The sequence below is a fragment of the Alosa alosa genome, chromosome 18 (genome assembly GCF_017589495.1).
Source record: "Alosa alosa isolate M-15738 ecotype Scorff River chromosome 18, AALO_Geno_1.1, whole genome shotgun sequence".
NCBI classification, from domain to species: Eukaryota; Metazoa; Chordata; class Actinopteri; order Clupeiformes; family Clupeidae; genus Alosa; species Alosa alosa.
In genome coordinates this window covers 29427168-29445873 of record NC_063206.1, presented here as the reverse complement: position 1 = coordinate 29445873, position 18706 = coordinate 29427168, and the positions used below count along the sequence as shown (strand labels likewise).

At 41.2% G+C, this 18706-nt stretch overlaps 1 protein-coding gene across 1 annotated transcript in view; it reads right to left on the bottom strand.

Annotated features, from left to right (window-relative positions):
* efemp1 (EGF containing fibulin extracellular matrix protein 1) overlaps nucleotides 1–8840 on the bottom strand; it is a 76384-nt gene extending 67544 nt beyond the window's left edge. The window contains exons 1-4 of the mRNA XM_048270252.1: nucleotides 8663–8840; nucleotides 7996–8082; nucleotides 7802–7847; nucleotides 7006–7281 (exon numbers count right to left, since the gene is read on the bottom strand). Of these exons, the coding sequence (XP_048126209.1) occupies nucleotides 7006–7281; nucleotides 7802–7847; nucleotides 7996–8073 (400 nt within the window). The 5' untranslated portion in view covers nucleotides 8074–8082; nucleotides 8663–8840. The remainder of the gene's footprint in view (nucleotides 1–7005; nucleotides 7282–7801; nucleotides 7848–7995; nucleotides 8083–8662) is intronic.
* Nucleotides 8841–18706: the final 9866 nt, after the last annotated feature.

Here is an 18706-nt window from a genome sequence, read left to right as displayed (position 1 = left end):
TGATAACAGATATGGTGGTACACATATAGTACATCGTTTCCTACAAATACAGACCTGGTTTGTATCATATTTATAACTTTAGGCTAGTGAAAGACTGAAAGACAGTGAGTGACTTAGGCTTACTATTCACATTATAGGCAATAAACAATTACAAAACAGCCAGATCTGCAAACTCAAACAAGACATACAATTAATAAACAAAACCTGTGGTATTGTTAATTCATTCAGTTTAACCATTTGTTTTTGCATGTCTTTCTCTTTTTTGCGGTAAGGAGTCCTAATGTTTCTATACTGATCAAACTCCTGATCATGTGAACTGTTGATTAATTACCCTACCACATGATGGTATGACCTCATGGTGGGCCCATTGTCACATATTGCTGCTACAACAACTTCTGATTATATCTCTAACCTTTGCCTTTTTCACAGGAGAAACTAACTAGGAAGCAGGAAATGACAATGTACACATTAATTACATGTCTTGATTAATGCACTCTCACTACAACAATGGTCGCAAGTCTCATCAAAGTACTCTCAAATCAGATGACCTCCAACCATGTGATCCCAAATCAGCTGACCTCCAATCATGTGATCCATATCAATGTAACCAACCACAAACTAGGTAGCCTATTTAAGTGAGGTTCACAGAGCATTCTAGGAGCCATTCTGTAGTCAGAATCTCCCGCACCACTAAGGTGTGTAGTCATCATCCTCTGAGCTGGTATGTTCATTCCCTGATTGCTTCATATGGTTTCCTAAATGTTCCTTTAACCTGTTTTCGTAACTTTCACACTATTCATTTAGATGTACCTTCTATAATGTATTGGATGAATAGCTTGTATCTGACAAATAAATTGTTATGCTTTGACCCGCATAGTTTTCTAGAATTTCTTTAGATATCCCTCAAAGTTTAAGATGTGCCAGGGGGAACGGCTAGGATTATTCCCTAGGGCCGTGGGGCTAAATCAGTGAAAGTAGGCATGCTACCAGGAGAACTACTGGCCATCGTATTGTACTGTGGTGGGTCACTGATTTTATTAGTAGTCTGGAATTAGACAGCTAACCTTAGCACACCCTGAACCCTCTGTAGCTTCGGTAAGATGTTCTGTCCAGATGAGTATAGTGGTCCAGGCCAGCACTATAGCCTCTGACCAACTTTCACACTAGGATCATTACTCAGTAATTGGTGCCTCCCGAATTAGTCGGCCGAGGAGGGCCTTGCACACTATTCTTGAGGAAGTTGAGTCTAATTAAATAGCTAGAAGGCATTCTTGTAACAGTATCGTGGGTAAGCTTACATCGGCCTACTATGGATAGTAATATTACTTTGACTGAAACTTCTCCATATCTAGCGGGGTCAGAATCACTAGGTTAACAGGGGTTCTATAATCAATTGTTATTTCCAACAGCGTGCGGACAGCTTCACGATTTCCTTCGACCACTCCCAGTTCCCTCATTGGTCCTGACGAGTGACGTCTTATATTGCCAATCCATCTAAATTCCGCAAGGCTCAGACCAAAATTCATTATGAATGAATTATAATTGACATTATGAGTAATCATTCCCTTTCCTTTGAATTTACACGGTATTTCACACAAACAAACATAATAGCAACAGCGACAGATGGTAACTATTGATTTTATAACACTATTGGCTTAACGAGACACAAAAGGACAGCATGCGGTTGCTCCAGTAGAACATAAGTTACATCTTTGCCTAGTTCGAATATAAGTAGGCACTACGTTCGAATTTATAAAGTAACTGAAGTTACTGGAGTTCGTCAGGAAACTGGCTATAGGGGACATGTGGGTGGACGTGGTGGACGTGAACATGTTGGACGTGGATATGTTGGACATGGACGTGATGGACGTGGACGTAGCAGACGTGTTGGATGTGGAAGTCAGCGTGGTGTAATTGGACTTGGGAGTAGACAAATGGACCAACAACAGTTACAATGACCCTGATATCAGCAATGTTTTGCCTCCATTTACACCTAAACGCCCATGTGGTGTTCACTCCTTAGAGATTGCATGACCACAGCTCTGAATTTTTTCCAATTATTTTTCACTACTCAAATGATAACTGACATTTGTAACCACACCAATCGTATGCCCATCTGTACGTCGCAGGTCAATCACACCAATCTTATACCAGTACTGATGGTTGCTGGGTAGACACAACCCCTGAAGAGATCCACCGACTGATGGCACTTTTTATGCATGTATTTGACTGGTTAGGGTTACTCCAGACACTAAGGGCCCTATTTTGACCCAACACAAAGAGTATTGTTATCATGACACAAAGCTTATTCCTATCGTACATTCTGATTTTTCACCATGCGAATCTGTTTTATTGAACAATGCGCTCAGGGGTGTGGCAATTAACGACAACTAAGGTGAGGTCTTGGCGCATTATCTAAAAATCACTATCTTACACTATCTAAAAAGCATTACGCCACTGACCAAGAAAACCCTGGCTGAAGACACAGCTGAAGACACACTGTCACGAGATGTACAGTAAGCAGCAACTCCTCTAATGTCTTTAGGTTTTTTATTCAGTCATTTGGGGTATTATTGGGGTAAGTATTGCTTTTTTCAGGCTATGTTTTCGATGGTAACCCATGTTAGTCAATAGTGAAAGTAATTAAATGTATATAAAGAAGCCAGGGCGACCGCTCGGTCATCAGTACTCATTCTGCTTGACTTATCGGCTGCCTTTGACACGGTTAATCACTGCATCCTTCTCTCTATACTCGCTAACATGGGAATCTCCGGTTCTGCTCTCTCCTGGTTTGAATCCTACCTCACAGGGCCTTTCGTTTAACGTTATCATGGCTTGGTCAGCTATCTGCACCTCACCATCTCACCACAGGGGTCCCCAGGGCTCAGTGCTGGGCCCCCTTCTCTTTGCTATCTACACCACCTCCTTGGGACAGATTATCCGTTCGCATGGCTTCTCATACCACTGCTATGCAGACGACACACAGCTCTATCTGTCCTTTCCACCTGATGACCCCTTGGTTTCAGCACGGATCTCGGAATGCCTCTCAGACATAGCTACATGGATGAAGGCACACCACCTCCAGCTGAACCTCTCAAAGACTGAACTGCTGGTCCTCCCAGCTAAACCTACCATACACCACGACATCAACATCAAATTTGACTCCCTGTCTGTTTCACCTACCAGGACTGCAAGAAATCTAGGAGTTGTTCTCGACAACCAACTAAACTTCTCAGATCATGTTGCCTCAGTCGCCGGTCATTCCGTTTAGCACTCTACAACATCACGGGAAAATCAGGACTTACTTGACTCAAGATGCTACCCAACTTCTGGTTCAGGCAATAGTCATCTCACGACTTCGACTACTGCAATGCCCTCCTGACAGGTCGCCCAGCCTGCGCCAGTGAAACCACTTCAGATGATACAGAGCACTTGCCCTGGTCTACAACCAACCCAAAAGGGCACATGTTACCCCGCTGCTCATCCAGCTACACTGGCTACCTATGGCGGCCCGCATCAAATTCAAGGCTCTAACGCTTGCCTACAAAGTAGTCTCCGGTTCTGCTCCCACCTACTTGAATGCCCTTATACAGACATACGCTACCTCCAGACCGCTGCGCTCCTCAGACGAACGACGTCTAGCTCTACCACCGGTATGCTCAAGCCAATCCAAACTTTTCTCATCTGTTGTTCCTCGTTGGTGGAACGCACTGCCAGTTCCTACAAGGGCAGGGACATCCTTCTCCATTTTCAAAAAACTCCTGAAGACCCAGCTCTTTAGGGAACATCTCCTCTCATAGCTTCACTTACACCAAGTCTTACGGATCCTAGCACTCACCAGCCGTCTTAAACTGACAAGTAACTGTTAAAAACAGCACTCACTGATGCACTTATTCTTACTGTACTCTAATGTTTTTAAATTGTCCTAAAATTGTTGAGAATTGCTCTAAAGCTTAAACTGTTTACCATGTTGTTAGTCGCTTTGGCTAAAAAAGCGTCAGCCAAATGTAATGTAATGTAATATAACTGTTTTGTTGTTGACTATGACACCACGGTGAAGTTAGTTACACTTTGCCAATGACTTCAAATAATAGACAAGTGCAGATGCGTATAGGCTATACTCTGCTAGGTTTTAGTAAAGCATGGTTTAGTGGAATACCTGTTCCATACGGTCTCGCGTGCAAGCAGATTCCTTCAAATGCGCCGCTGACTATCAAAATACTAATGCGCTGTTTGAAGTTGCGCTTCTTGATGTTAAAGGAAATGACAGATGTCATTTTCATTGGTTTAAAGGATGTTACGCCCAAAACACACCCATAAGTGATTAAGAAACATAAGACCAACCTTTTTGCCCCAGGTGCCAACGTTTGATAACAAAACCACCCCATTGTGGACTGGACAAACCCCGAAATTTGTTTAAGCTATTTACAAGTGACCATGCGTTTTAGATTGCTAAGCTATAGCCCTAACAAATACTGGAGCGTCAAATCCCTATACCACAGCCTTTGGGCAAGGAAAATCATGCCGAGAATACGACTCAAGGCACTAATGGCTCTGTTACAAGTTGTCGATCCAACCACCGAAACTCCAGGTAATAAACTAAGAAAAGGGCAGTCTTTTGTTGATGACTTCAAAGCCAGGTGTCTTAGTTTGTACCAGCCCAGCCAAAATCTTGCATGAACTTATGGTTAAATCCAGACATCGCTCAGGCATAAGGCAGTACATCAAAAACAAGCCTACTAAATTAGAGATGCACCAATTGCAATTTTTTGGGCCGATTCTGATTCTTTAACCTGCCAATACCGATGTTATCCGATTCCGATTTCAGTTCTTCTAACCACTTTACAGCACACATCTTTTCTTATAGCTTATCTATCAGGCTTTAAGAAAAAACACAAACTTTTATTGAGATTTCATTAGGTCTCCAACAGCAACAAGAAATAGTTAAGGAGTCAATTTTTGTCCATTTTTGCTCAGACCAGAAAGAGTTAAATGCGACACTTGTTTGACCCTGGGTCGATTAGTTAAGTTGTCTTAAGTTATGGTGGTGCAACTGAAATTTAGAACAGCACTAGTTTGAGACTAGCTATTCCGAACATTAGGTTATCAACTTTGCACTCAAACTTACCATTGACGTTACGTTCTACTGGTGCAACCGGCTGCAAAATTAAGCAATAAGCCCCGTTGTAGAAAGCGTAACCTACGGACTCTATCTACAGCTCACATTTACTCTTAATGGGAGCAGCCATCTAGGAAATTCGAAATCGGGGCACTTGACTGACAAGTAGAAATGACTTAAAGGGGCTTTCCATTTGCACCTTCCTGGCTCAGAGGCCCACAGCATGCTGAGACACCTGCTACTGGCACTATAGCAGAGAAGGATAGGTCAAAGGACTTCACTTCATCCGCGAACAGAGGGTCAGGGAGGGGAGAAAATACATCAGGCTATGCTGTGAGTGTGACACTGATAGGACCCCAATGCATTTAACTATGAAACTTTTAAAAAGTTTGCATGACACACACAACTCTGGCAAAAGTAACATTCTTTACATTACAAACAATACTCATTACATTATGCATGATCACTGAAGATAGACCTAACAGTGAGGAACGATTGTCATTTTCAGCGGACCACAAAGCTAAGCTTAGCCTAATTAGTATTTATTTTATTTTGCTGTGTTGTTGATTGCTGTGCCCATAACAAACGTTGTTGGTTGTGCGCTAAGATCATTGGTTGTGCGTGCATGTATGTAAACAAATGAGTTTTCATGGCAGCAATACAATTAGGAGCTTTTACATGAGTAATACTGCCTTCATGCCATTCGTAAGCTCGGAAGACCCGACTTTAAAAATCGTGACACCCCAAAAAAAGAGTCTTCATGAGATTAGCTCAGAAAGCAAATACAGGAAATAAATAAATTGTTAGAACTGTTTACTATGGTTTAGCAAGAAGGAAAATGTCTCAGGTGAGTGTTTCTATCTGAAGTGTTAATTTAGTGATAGTGATTAATTTAGATTGAGTGAAATTCACCTCGTGTTGTTGCAAGGGAGGCCCGCGTGGTTGGAGAATATGATAGTGACGTCAAGTCGGATACCTCGGAGCACAAGACTTCCGCACGAGTCTCCGAGCAAAAAATCCGACCCGACTTTATGTTCAAGTCATTTTTTTCTCTGGTCCGAATTCCCGAATATCCGATGTGGCATGAAGGCACTATAAATGCATGTTCCATGTAAATGCAGACTAAACGCCAATCGGATTATCTAGCGTTCATATAAACAGTTCGGTTGAAATCTTTCATCAGATTCATTTCAATCGGATTGAAATAAAAATGTCCATGTAAACGCGGCTAATGAAACTAAAAACACAAGTTGATCTACCAATAGATAATGGCAGATGAAATTTTGTGTTTTGATGTGTGGACAATAATCCACAAGAAATATCATGCCGAAACCTTAGGTCGGGAATTACAAAAAAAAAGACAACAATTAGGCTAGGTCTAATAAAAAAGAAATACAAATTACAAACATAAAGTTTGTGTTTCTTGCTTCATCGGTTTCACATTTTTATGACAAGTCCATAAAGAAGATCTGATCACTTTTTAGGTCAAATCTATCAAAATTTCATAAACCTCTAATGGGTTCACAAAAATGCTAACACTGCCCTGGATGACTTCACTGAGAAATAAGAATCTCTGCTGATAAGGGGAGAAATCACACTTGCTTTCAATCTCGACTTTCAAGTAAGCTCTATTTCCTGCTATATTTTTCTTCTATCTTATCAGTTACAAGAAACTTTGTTTGTGTGTTTTACCGAAATTTAGTTTAATTTATGTGTTGATCTGTGCTATGTTTTGTATTTAAATAGAGAGCTGTGTGAGTGTATGTATAACATGCAGTTTGTTTCTCACAAGCAACTTGCCCCTGTAGGCTACATACAATCTCAGTCACACAGAGGTAACAGCAGCAGCGGCAGCAGGAGCAGGAGAGAGCAGCAGCAGTTCTCACCTCTGCAGAGGTTCTGCTCATCAAGGGCGAAGCCAGGACTGCAGCGCACTGTTCTGCCTCTACCAGGTTGGACCACTCTGCGGTTAGTCTGGGTCTGGGTACGGGTAGGCTGGTTGGGGACACTGGGGGAGTTTGGGTCAGCAGGCGTACTGGGCTCATCACCATTACTGACAAATATCTGTGCACTCTGAGGAAGGCAAAGGTATCCGCCAAAGTGGTTGATGCACTTCATGCCTCCTTTGCAGGCATCAGACAAAATGGTACATTCATCAATATCTGAGGGATAAATAAGCAGTGAATAAGATACTGAATGTCATACAGACAGTTTCCGATTATAGTATAGCCAAAGCACTAAACAATGCTGAATCTGAATATGCTGTGAAAAAATGACAGTAGGCCTAACATACACCACACCTTTAAGGAACCGTATGTAAGAAATGTAATTCAATTAATCATAAAATGGCCCTGATTTGTCACTAGACATTCTAATTTCAAATACTTATATCACTGACAACAGTAGTCCGGCCAGGATATCGTCATTTAAAAAAGTGAAGTTGCAGCCCTCAACTGATGTTGTTTTTTACATATTGGTGTTTTAGCCTGATCCGCCACCCTCCACCTATATAGTAATCACAAAGTCAGTAGTGTTTCGGCATCTGGGTTGCCAGCTCTGCTCTAGTTACCACATGGTGTACACCGCTCTACAGTATTTTGAATGTGATTGTAGTACCAGTTTTGGCCAAATTCCTACATATGGTTCCTTTAAAATACAGTTTAAAAATAACCTTCCATTTACCTTTGCACACTTGCCTAATGGGATCATACTCATAACCATCCGTGCACTAGTATGGGAAAAAAACAAATTGCCTGTATTATTCCACAGAATGTTTGGTTAATACAACAATATTTTGGCGTTGTAATTATAATATATAATTAATATTATTATAATATAATTATAATCTGCATGATAAATTATTATCGAGCACTTGCCGTATATGTTATCGGCACCTCTGCCTCTTGCGAGACAACACCGGTGAAAACTGCAATTATCACAACGAATCCATGCATTGTGATACTCTAGACGAAAAGCAATACAGACAGTGTAAGACTTTTTAAATTCATTCGCAAAACTTTCTTGACAGTCTAAGTTCTTACACTCGTTATTACACCATGGTGGAATTGCTGAGCAAGTGCGAACATCTCCCCGCAGTAGAACTGCCTAAACTACTATTTTCGTTGGCCTTGGTCCAGGATCTCAACTTCAGCGTGTTTTGGGCACCTTTCCTTGAATCGAGTTAAGATTTCGTTGGCAACATGTTTTATATTAGCCTACTGCATCACAATTTCAATCAATAACCTTAACGAGATGCTAGGAGTCTAAATGCCAGAACAAGTAGCCTAGGTTAGACTGTAAGTAATCAATCACCTGTCAAATTTTGTAGGTAGCCAAGTCTATGGGCTACAGTTATTAGACCTAGATTAGCCTACATTTCACAACGACAACTTAATTAAGGCTGTAACGTAAATCAGATACTAAAAGATGAAAAACAGATGCTGATTAACAAGATTCCTGTCAACAGCCCACACAAGCATCACCTGGAGTAACCTCGAACATAACGTGTCAACATGTTTTCATGATAATCTGACATTAGCCTACCGGCGGTTCCCCTGTCCACAGAAGTTCTGAAGTAGATTAGTTATTCAAGTGATGCTCCAGATCGTTGCGGGAACTTCACGGGAGAGAAAGCATTCAGCAACTTCAAGATTTACGTGAACTGTTTAAGACTTGCAGAAGTCATTGTGAACATGCGGTCTCTGGAATGTTGGAGGCGGTGCCCGGGACAGGTTTCATACAATTGCAGTATCACCAGATTTCTCTTATCGGGCATGGCTGTACGTGCATGCCTATTTCAAGACATGGCGCCATCTATTGGCGTTTTAAATCGACAGTGACTTTAAGCAAAGCCTGCATATAACCGCGGCGTCATATAGTAGCCTGGAAAAACTACAGGTAGCCTACAACATATGATCACCGCTCACACCAGCACATTTTTTCCACAAAAATAAGTCACGTTTGTCAAATTGTATTAATTTCCTACTTTGTTCCTTTTTTGTGTTTGTAATTTAATGTGTGCAGAGGGTGTGGTTGTTTTTGTGTATAGGCCTATGTGTGCTTCTGTGTGTGTTTATTGAGTGTGTGTGTGCTTGCATGTAAGTTCGTTTTTTTGTGTGTGTGTGTTTTGTGTGTGTGTGTGTGTGTGTGTGTGTGTGTGTGTGTTTGTTTATGTGTGGGTGCATGTGTGTAAGGATGTGTGTGTGTGTTTGTGTGTGTGTGTGTATGTGTGTTTATGTGTTTTTGTGCGTGTCGTGTGTGTGCATGTGTAGTGTGCTATTCAACTTTAGCAGTAACCTAGCCCATCTGTTACAATAATGCATACAGAACTGGTTCCTTTCTTCAAAATACTGTAGGGGACTAGTGAATCACCATAATTTAACAAGGTTAACAAACATCAAATGTAAGATATATATATATATATATATATATAATTTAATGTAAAAACAACATATTACAGTTATAGCACTTTATGACACTCAAAGTGCTTCACAGGAGAAGCGGAATCTCACTAAGCACCACCAATGTGTAACACCCATCTGAGTGACGCACAACAGCCATTAAGGCCTATGTGCCAGAATGTTCACCACACACTAGTTTCAGGTGGAGAGTGAAGGAGTGAATGAACCAATTACAAACTGGGAGGATGATTACAAGGGCAAATTGAATGAACCAGGTTGGGAATTTAGCTAGCAAATCAGGGAATCACCTACAGTACTGTACTCTTTGCGATTAGGGCCATGGGATCTTTAACAACCATGGTGAGTCAAGACCTCAATTTAGCATTCATGCAAAGGAAAACATCTCCTGCAGTAGTGTCCCTGTCACTGCAATAGGGCATTGGGATTTATATTTGTTTGGTGGCTTTTGGCCACAGGGAAGAGTGCCACCTACTGGCCAGCCAACAACACCACTTCCAGCAGTAACCTTCTCTTCCAAGGCGGTCTCTTATCCAAGTTCTAAGCCTGCTTAGCTTCAGTAATTCAGCAAAGTCAGGGTATCTGCTGGTCTGGCTGCTGGCTAAAAACAAAAGGGGATCTGCTAGCAGAGATGGGAAATAACGAAGTTCAAATACTTTGTTACTGTACTCAAGTAGATTTTTCAGATATTTTTACTTTACTATTTATTTTTGAGGCGACTTTTTACTTTTACTACATTTTAACATGAATATCGGTACTTTCTACTCCTTACATTTGACAAAACTGGCTTGTTACTTTAGTTTCAAATAATTTCAGTGGAGTTACCGTTATTATTTTTCGCGTCATCAATAGCTAATTGGATGGGAATATACGTTCCACTTGACGCACCACTACAAGATGACTCGACAGATTTGGGCGGCATTCATTCGCAGCAAATCATTGCAGCTTGATGGCAGTAAAGTTAACGTTAGCACATAGTAGTACGTCTCAATTAAATTTTTCAAAACAATGCCCTCCTCCTCTCCTCACCTTTGGCGCTTCCCTAACTTCTAGCTGCATTGTAGCCTATATCCTTAGCAATAAGTAGATGCAGCATATTGGGTCTTGAACAGGGATGTGGTGGAGGCTAAACGCAAGTAAACACAGTTTACCCACCTCTGAAATTTCAGAAATAGTTTATCCACCTCTTATTAAAGTTTATCCACCCCTCAAAAGAGTTTATTCATCAATTACAAGCCAGCCTGTTAGTCATTCTATATCAAAACCTGACATACAATCCAAATAGTCTACAAGAAACCTCAGAAATGCATACTTTTATTGTCAGTATGCATTTTGGGTAACCAAAAGTCCTATATGGCGAGTTTCCATAGGGCATTACAAAACGCATGAGCATACCTTGGCAAATAATGGTGTAAAGTACGCATTTTTCATTCTATATTGATCTACTTTTGAAGACCTGATGCTAGGGCTCAGTTGTGTTTCTAAAATCATATCAAGTGACCTAGAGGGCTGAAATGTGGTCAGTTCAGAGATGCTTGTTATCCAGCAGAAAGAAAAAACAATAGGCTCTGTAACTCTGTGCCAGTGCTTCCTAAGAATCTACAGGATCTCAGCTTTCTGAAGATGTCCAGCATTTGATGGTAGGCCAAAAGAACACACTCACTGCCCTCTAAAGTAGGCAGTGCAATGTTGGGGGGGAAAGCCTAGAAATGGCCCAACAGGTTATAAGGGGAAGATATAAAAACAGAGACTGGCACTCTTGCACTCAAGTAACATTTGTGTGGTCCAGGTTCCATTACATAAAAAATGGTTGTCATTCACAAGACTAATTTTACTTATATACTTTAAGTAAATTTCCAAGCCTGTACTTTGTTACTTTTACTTGAGTAAAGAAGTTAAAACAGTAATACTTTTTTTTCCAGAGTATATCAACACAAGTATTTCTACTTCTACTTGAGTACAGGAAGTGAGTACTTTTGCCATCTCTGTCTGCTAGACAAGTACTAAAACATGATTAGTTCATAGATGCGATCAACCTGTGCAACATGAGGGACGAGTGATAGGCCCTAATAACTTGAGGATTTCGATGTGGAAGTAGGCCTACTTCGGATTTTATCAAACTATGGAGAAGAACAAAGCGGTTGAATGAAGGGAGTTTGCAAAAATTAGAGTATTTTTCAAGTCAATAAACATTCTTACGAATGTCTTTGTCAGGGAACATTTGACTTTTCAAAACCATAGGCCTGGTAGTCGCTCAGACAAGGAGTTATAAGATAAAGGCAATACCATTTGTCACCTAATGCAAGACAAAATGTTGCTTGCGTGGTTAATTAATAGGTGATTTGATGACGGTTTTTAGCGAATTGGAAGGGCTCAAAGAGATAATGCGCTGATCGGTCGGTCTGGTTCATAGTTGTGCGTATTTATTGCAGGTTCCATTTTAATGCTATGAAGTGTGCAAAATTATAGCCTTTATTTTACATGTATTTTGCACGATTGGTTGTAGTGTAATGATCATTGGATATGAAATGCGACTTCAAATCAAAACAAGTACTTGTTTGTGAATGTTTGACAACTCCTGCAGCTGTGGTGAGAAACGCGAGCACGCGCAAGGAAACCAGTAGGTGGGAAAAACCAGAAGGCACACAACACCTGCAGCAGTAGCCTGCAGGCACGAAACTTCACGCCAATAAATCATCAGAAATATTGCTGGCTTGCGTCTACAAAATGCCCCTCTTTACGTTAGTCCTAATGCCTGTTAGTTGTTTGTGAATTGGCCTAGACCTATATTTGCCGTTGAAAATGGAAACGTCTGTAGACATGAAAAATCGATTTTACAATCGATTTAATGAACACTTATGTCTCAAAAATCGAACAGGATTTTTTCACAAAAGTAACATCCCTAATTACTATGAATGTATGTGTGTGCATGTGTATCTGTTTATGCACATGTTTGCATATGGAACCGGTTAACATTGCCCCTGGAGGCAAACATGCAAAAATTGGTCATACTAGGCCCTACGGTTCTCAAGATATTCACAAAAAACTCTGTTGGTGTAGGCTACAGCAGGGATCACCAAATGGCGGACCGCGGTCCGAGTCCGGACCCTGACGTTATCCTATCCGGACCCGGACCATAATAGCCTAATTTAGATTTTCACGTAAGATGTCAAAGCTGCGCTAAATGTTGCGTTGGTTAGGATAACAGCATTTACTTCAGGAGCTTCAGGAACCATCATTTCGCTTGCTGCTACTCAGCCAGTGAAATCTGTGAATTCTGTTATTGTCGAGTCAGAGTAAAGTAGCCTATGGGAAGAGACTCACTGAAACGAGCGAGGAGAGGAGACGGGAAACAATCAGATGGATATCTAAGTTAACGATAAGTAAGTTATTTTCAAATCATCTCAAAGAGCTCAAAGAGGAGAAAGCTAGACAGCAAGAACAGAGCTTTATATAACGATACGGGGGCAATAGGCCACGCAAAACTGTCACGTCCGTAACGCCAACTAAGGGGCCGTTTATACGAGAACGATTGCGAAGGAAGACGACAAAATCTTTTATCATAAGTGCCTTTCGTTTACACGGCGACCCCGCCATCAGGGCTTGAAGACGCAAAAATCTGAAGACTCCTTCCAGAGTGTAGAGTTTTGAAGACGACCCGGGTTGCGTCTCCGTCTAAACGGCTACACCAAAGATCCTTGATTACCTCTCTGGCTAAACTGTCAAATTAGAATGTCTGCGCCGTGGCGTGCCGGGGTTCTATCACACCACCACCCAGCGGTCTGGAATGCATATCCAATCGAATATCACATACTCTTGCGTCTTCATATAAACAAAGATTTCCCCCTGAGAATGCTCGTCTAAACGCGAATAAAAAAATGAAGACGAGACGCCACTTCTGTGTCTTCTCTTTTCATCGTCACCGTATAAACGTAGCCTAAATATGGATGTGACAGTTTTGCGCGGAATTGCCCTGGACCTCTTCTACATATTCTAAGACAGGCGATTTTTAAAAGCGCCAATTTGAAGCACCTCTACTAGACAAAGCATATATTTTGAGCAAGCATAGGGTAGGCTAGGCCCATTCAACAGTGAACTGAGACCACAGAACATTTTACGATTTAAGAAGGCAATATGATTGATCCACCACAATCTAGTTAAGCCTACATGCATTCACTGCCCAACAACGTGATGTTCCTGGGTTTCCAGGATTTCGGGTCAACATAAAAAAACTAAAAAAATAAAATTAAACTTGCTGATTAATGAGTTCAAGGAACCAGCTGTGGAATATCCATCCTTGTTTCAGCTCAAATTTTATTTTAAGTTCACGTTAAGATCTTAAAAATAGCCAAGGCTACTCAGTTTTTCTCCCTAATTACTCTTATCTTGCCTTATTTCTCCTCATTTCGAATGTTGCCTTTAGGCTACTTATTTTATTTCACATTAAACATTAGGCCTAGGCCTACAACTAGGCTCCATCCATCCATCCATCCATCCTAATATATATATATATATATATATACATACATACACAGCCTAAACACGCATGTTAAACATTATGATGCTCCGGACCTTTGCTTGAGGAAATTTTCCGTAACTGGACCTCGCTGAAGATTAATTGAATACCCCTGGTGTACAGTCACTAAATGTACACATAAATTAATTTATTGTATGGCCCCCCCATAAACGGAAGTCCACAAAACTTGGCATGCATTCAGAGGGTGTCATAATGATCCTACACTTTCAATTTCGTGCAGTTTTGACCATGTCAGCCAAAGATACCTGCAATTACAACATCTAATTTTTCCTTTTTCATTTTTAAATAGGTGGCGCTATACATTAAGTGGTTATGGGATGGATTGACATGTCCTCTTAAGACCAACATACAAAAAAAAGGTGGTCCTCCTAGGCCCTACAATTCTCGAGATATTCACAGAAAACTGTGTTCTATGACCGCCGCTTCGCTGGAAACAATGGGGTAGACTGAGTACAGTTAAGACAGTTTTTGCCCACACAAAATCAAACAAAAAATAGATAGCCTACTGAAAAGAAGTGAACATCTTACTTTGAAAAAAAAAATTGTTTGCCGATATCTTTGTATTGGAGATACACCTGTGTCCTAGACCTGTCGTTCAAATTTTCCATGATCAAAAAGGACACTAATACGCATGTGCATAGCAAAAATCACAACTTGTGCTAGTTATAGTGCCACCTACTTAAAAAACGAAAAAGCAAAAACGCGTTGTTGTAATCGCAGGTATCTTTTGGCTGACATGTTCAAAACTGCACAAATTTGAAGTGTAGGATCATTATGACACCCTCTGAATGCATGACACACACACTTAGAGATAAACACAAACACACACACACACACACACCCCATTACCCCCCCCCCACACACACACACACACACTCACAAGCGAACAAACACAAACACACACACAGAGAAGCACACATGTACACACAAACAAACACACACTATGCACACACTCATTTACATAAACAAATGTTGTAGGGGATGGAGTAGAAGATGGAGACAAATTGACAAGCGTGATTTAATTTTGCAGAGAGAATGTGCAGGACTGAGTAGTGGTCATATTTTGTATCGCTTTACGGTAGGCTACATCTAGTTACAGTGTATATCTTCAACCTGTAATATAGGCCAACACAAGATTACATGTTTACGTTGTTCTTTAAGAGGCCTGTCAGCCAAGTAGCCTGCTAAAATGTCATTAAACGCCATTGTCTCCTTATCACTTATTTCTATTAGCATGGCATGGCATCACGTGCCAGAAATCTTTATCATAAATAGCCCCATTGGTAGGCTATTTAGAAGGCTGATCATCACAGTAGCCACATTCCAGCGCAGACCTTCATCATCCACATTTCCCCAAGTGACTTGTAGGCCTAGGTTGTAAAATGAAGTCATAGGCTACGTATATGTCAGGGCCCATTTCAATCATCACAACGCAAAGTTTATTCCTATCGTAGACTCAAGTTTTTCGCCATGCCTGTCTCTTTTATTGAGCAACACGCCAAGGGGTGTGGCAATTAACGACCTAAGGAAGGGTCTGGCACATTATCTAAAAATTTCTATCGTACACTGCCTACATGTATTGCGCTACTGACCCAAGAAAACTTGGTCAGAAATCCGTGGCGAGTTGTTTATATGTTATTTTAAGAGCGCATTATCAACAGTGATATGGGCGGGTGCACAGCGCACCCTGCTTCTCTCATGCACGGGCACACCAGCGCACATCCATTGCAAATGATGGTAAACAAGGCGTTAGGTTTCTTAATCAGTCATTGGTTTGTTTTGGGCGTAACATCATTTAGTCGTCAGACTGAAGAACTGTCTCTCTGACACTGTGATCAGCAGCACCGGAGCGCCACAGGGAACTGTGCTCTCTCCAGTCTTGTTCACCCTGTACACATCTGACTTCTGCTACAACACCGAGTCATGCCACATGCAGAAGTTTTCTGATGATACTGCAATTGTGGGGTGTATCAGGAACGGGCAGGAGGAGGAGTACAGGAGTCTGGTGGAGGACTTTGTGCAATGGTGCAAACTCAATCATCTTCAACTCAACACTTCAAAGACCAAGGAGATGGTGGTAGATTTCCGCAGGTCTAAGCCCACTCTGCTAGCAGTCTCCATTGATGGGGTCAATGTGGAAGTGGTAAGCATACAAGTATCTGGGTCTCCACCTGGAGAATAAACTGGACTGCTCAGCCAACACTGACACACTCTACAAGAAAGGGCAGAGCAGGCTGTACTTCCTGAGGAGGCTGCGGTCCTTCAATGTGTGCAGCATGCTCCTCAGGATGTTCTACCAGTCTGTTGTTGCCAGCGTCCTCTTCTATGCAGTGGTATGCTGGGGAGGAAGCACAAAGAAGAAGGATGCGGGGCGACTTGACAGGCTGGTAAGCAGGGCTCTACAGTGTGCCCATTTCACTCGCACATGCGAGTAAAAATGATGCCGTGTGAGTGCAAAAAAATATTTAGGCGCACTGGTGCGAATGACTTCTAACCATGTCAATGTTTGTCTACAAAATACACCGCAACATCGAGAAACATTACTGGTGCAAACCATAGAATCACGTCGCGAATGCATAAAAACTACACTTCTCCTCAACGTTAGCAGTTTCGCGTTGTGACTCGCTAGTAGTCGCTTCTATTAAATCCAAGAGCGCGCAGAAAAAGCGGAAAGTTAGACTAGCCAGCCAAGATGCAAAGATTGAAGAAATTAGTTCTTCTTATTACCGAATTCATTTGGATATAGGAGGAACAGGATGAGATTCTGAGAATGCAGTGAGAGAAGGAAAGGTAACCTACATGCCTTTTAGCCCAGTTGACATTTTGGCTGCAATATGCAAAATATAGCTGTAGCGAACCGGCACAAAAGTAGCCTCCCGTAATACTCCCATTTTATTCAAAGGTAGAACGCTACTGACAACTCCAGGCTTCCACGCATGCTTGTTTGTTTACACCGAATACAAGCTGAAGTGCAAAACGAAAGTAGGCCTAACGTTTGCCTATACTGCAAACGTTAGGCCTACTTCAATCAATGCAGATATTTGAAATAAAAACTAAAAGTATAAAACATATATCCTTGATTAGCCTATGTTGGGTTTTGTGGAAGAGAAAATGGACTGTTTTAGTAGTAGTATTAGGCAGTATGCAGTCAGATAGGGCACCATAGGCATATTTGGTTTAGCTATAGATGGATTAACAAATAAATAAATTCGCCTACATTTGGCAGGATACTTGATATACAGGCTAAAGGCAAATATGGCAATGTATTATATTATTTTACATTAACAAAATGTAGGAAAATAGAACAGACTGAAAATAAAGTAGGCACTGATCTTTAAAATCCTGTTTCCTGTAGCCTAAATGTTGTCAGTCATTCTTAATATTCGCAATTGGTGCACTGGCATGTTTAACTGTTAGCTGCAGTATAATGTTAGATGTGTAAGTTAAGTACAGAACTGACTGTGCGCCCAAATTTTTGTCTGTGCTCCTACATTTTTTAACTTGGGCGCACAAGTGCTCCTGAAAAAAAATGTTAGTGTAGAGCCCTGCTGGTAAGGAAAGCTGGCTCTGTAGAGGAAGCTGAACTGGAGTGCATCTGACAAAAGGACCCTGAACAAACTGATCAACATCTTAGACAATGAGTGTCATCTACTCCACAGCACTATTGTAAAGCAGAAGAGCCTGATCAGCTGGAGACTTTGCTCACTGCCTTGCACAACAGACAGACCGAGGAAGCTATTTGTCCCCAGGGCCATTGAACTGTTCAATGCTTCACTTAAGGGAAGAGGAGAGATAGACTTCTCCGGATAGTCTGTCTGCCTCCTCACCCCCTCCATGTTTGGATACTGTCTGTCCACTAGCCACTTTTTACCACTGTCTTTCTGCCTCACTGTTTGCGTGCTATATTAGCACATATGCACAACCCCTCCCTTTATGCCACAGCCGAATTGTGGCCACACTTATACCTTTTCTTAATATAGTTAGATAGATATAGTTTTTTCTATAGTTTTTTTCTTATATTACCTTGCCTACTCGCTGATATGTCCATATTTATTTTATGCTGGTCTCTAGACTTTATTCTTGCACTGTTGCACTGTTGCACTGTTACTTACTCATTTGCACCATCACCATGACACTCACTCCCACAGAACACCTTACCTTACTATGCACAGAGAATCACAGGCTCAGTCCTTGCCTCAGTCATTGCAAGCGCCTCTTGATTAATCACCCACTATATGGATACTGTTTTTAGAATTGATTTAGATTAAGTGTTATTTAGTATAATTTGTATTTTAGTATATTTAGTATATTCTTTATCTTCTACTGTCCTTATTGCTTAGTTGTGTATTTTATATTATATACTTTTGATTACTTTTTTTTGCTGTTAGTGAATGTGTGTGTGATGTCTGTATGCTACTGAGACCTTGAATTTCCCCTGGGGATCAATAAAGTATCTATCTATCTATCTGTCTATCTATCTATCTATCTTAAACTAATGAGAATGCCATCTGCCATTCCCTTTAACAGATAGCGGCGCAACTTTAAACAGCCCATCTGTATTTTCTAGTCAGCAGCGCATTTGAAGGAATCTGCTTGCGCGCCAGACTGTATGGAACAGTTATTCCACTAACC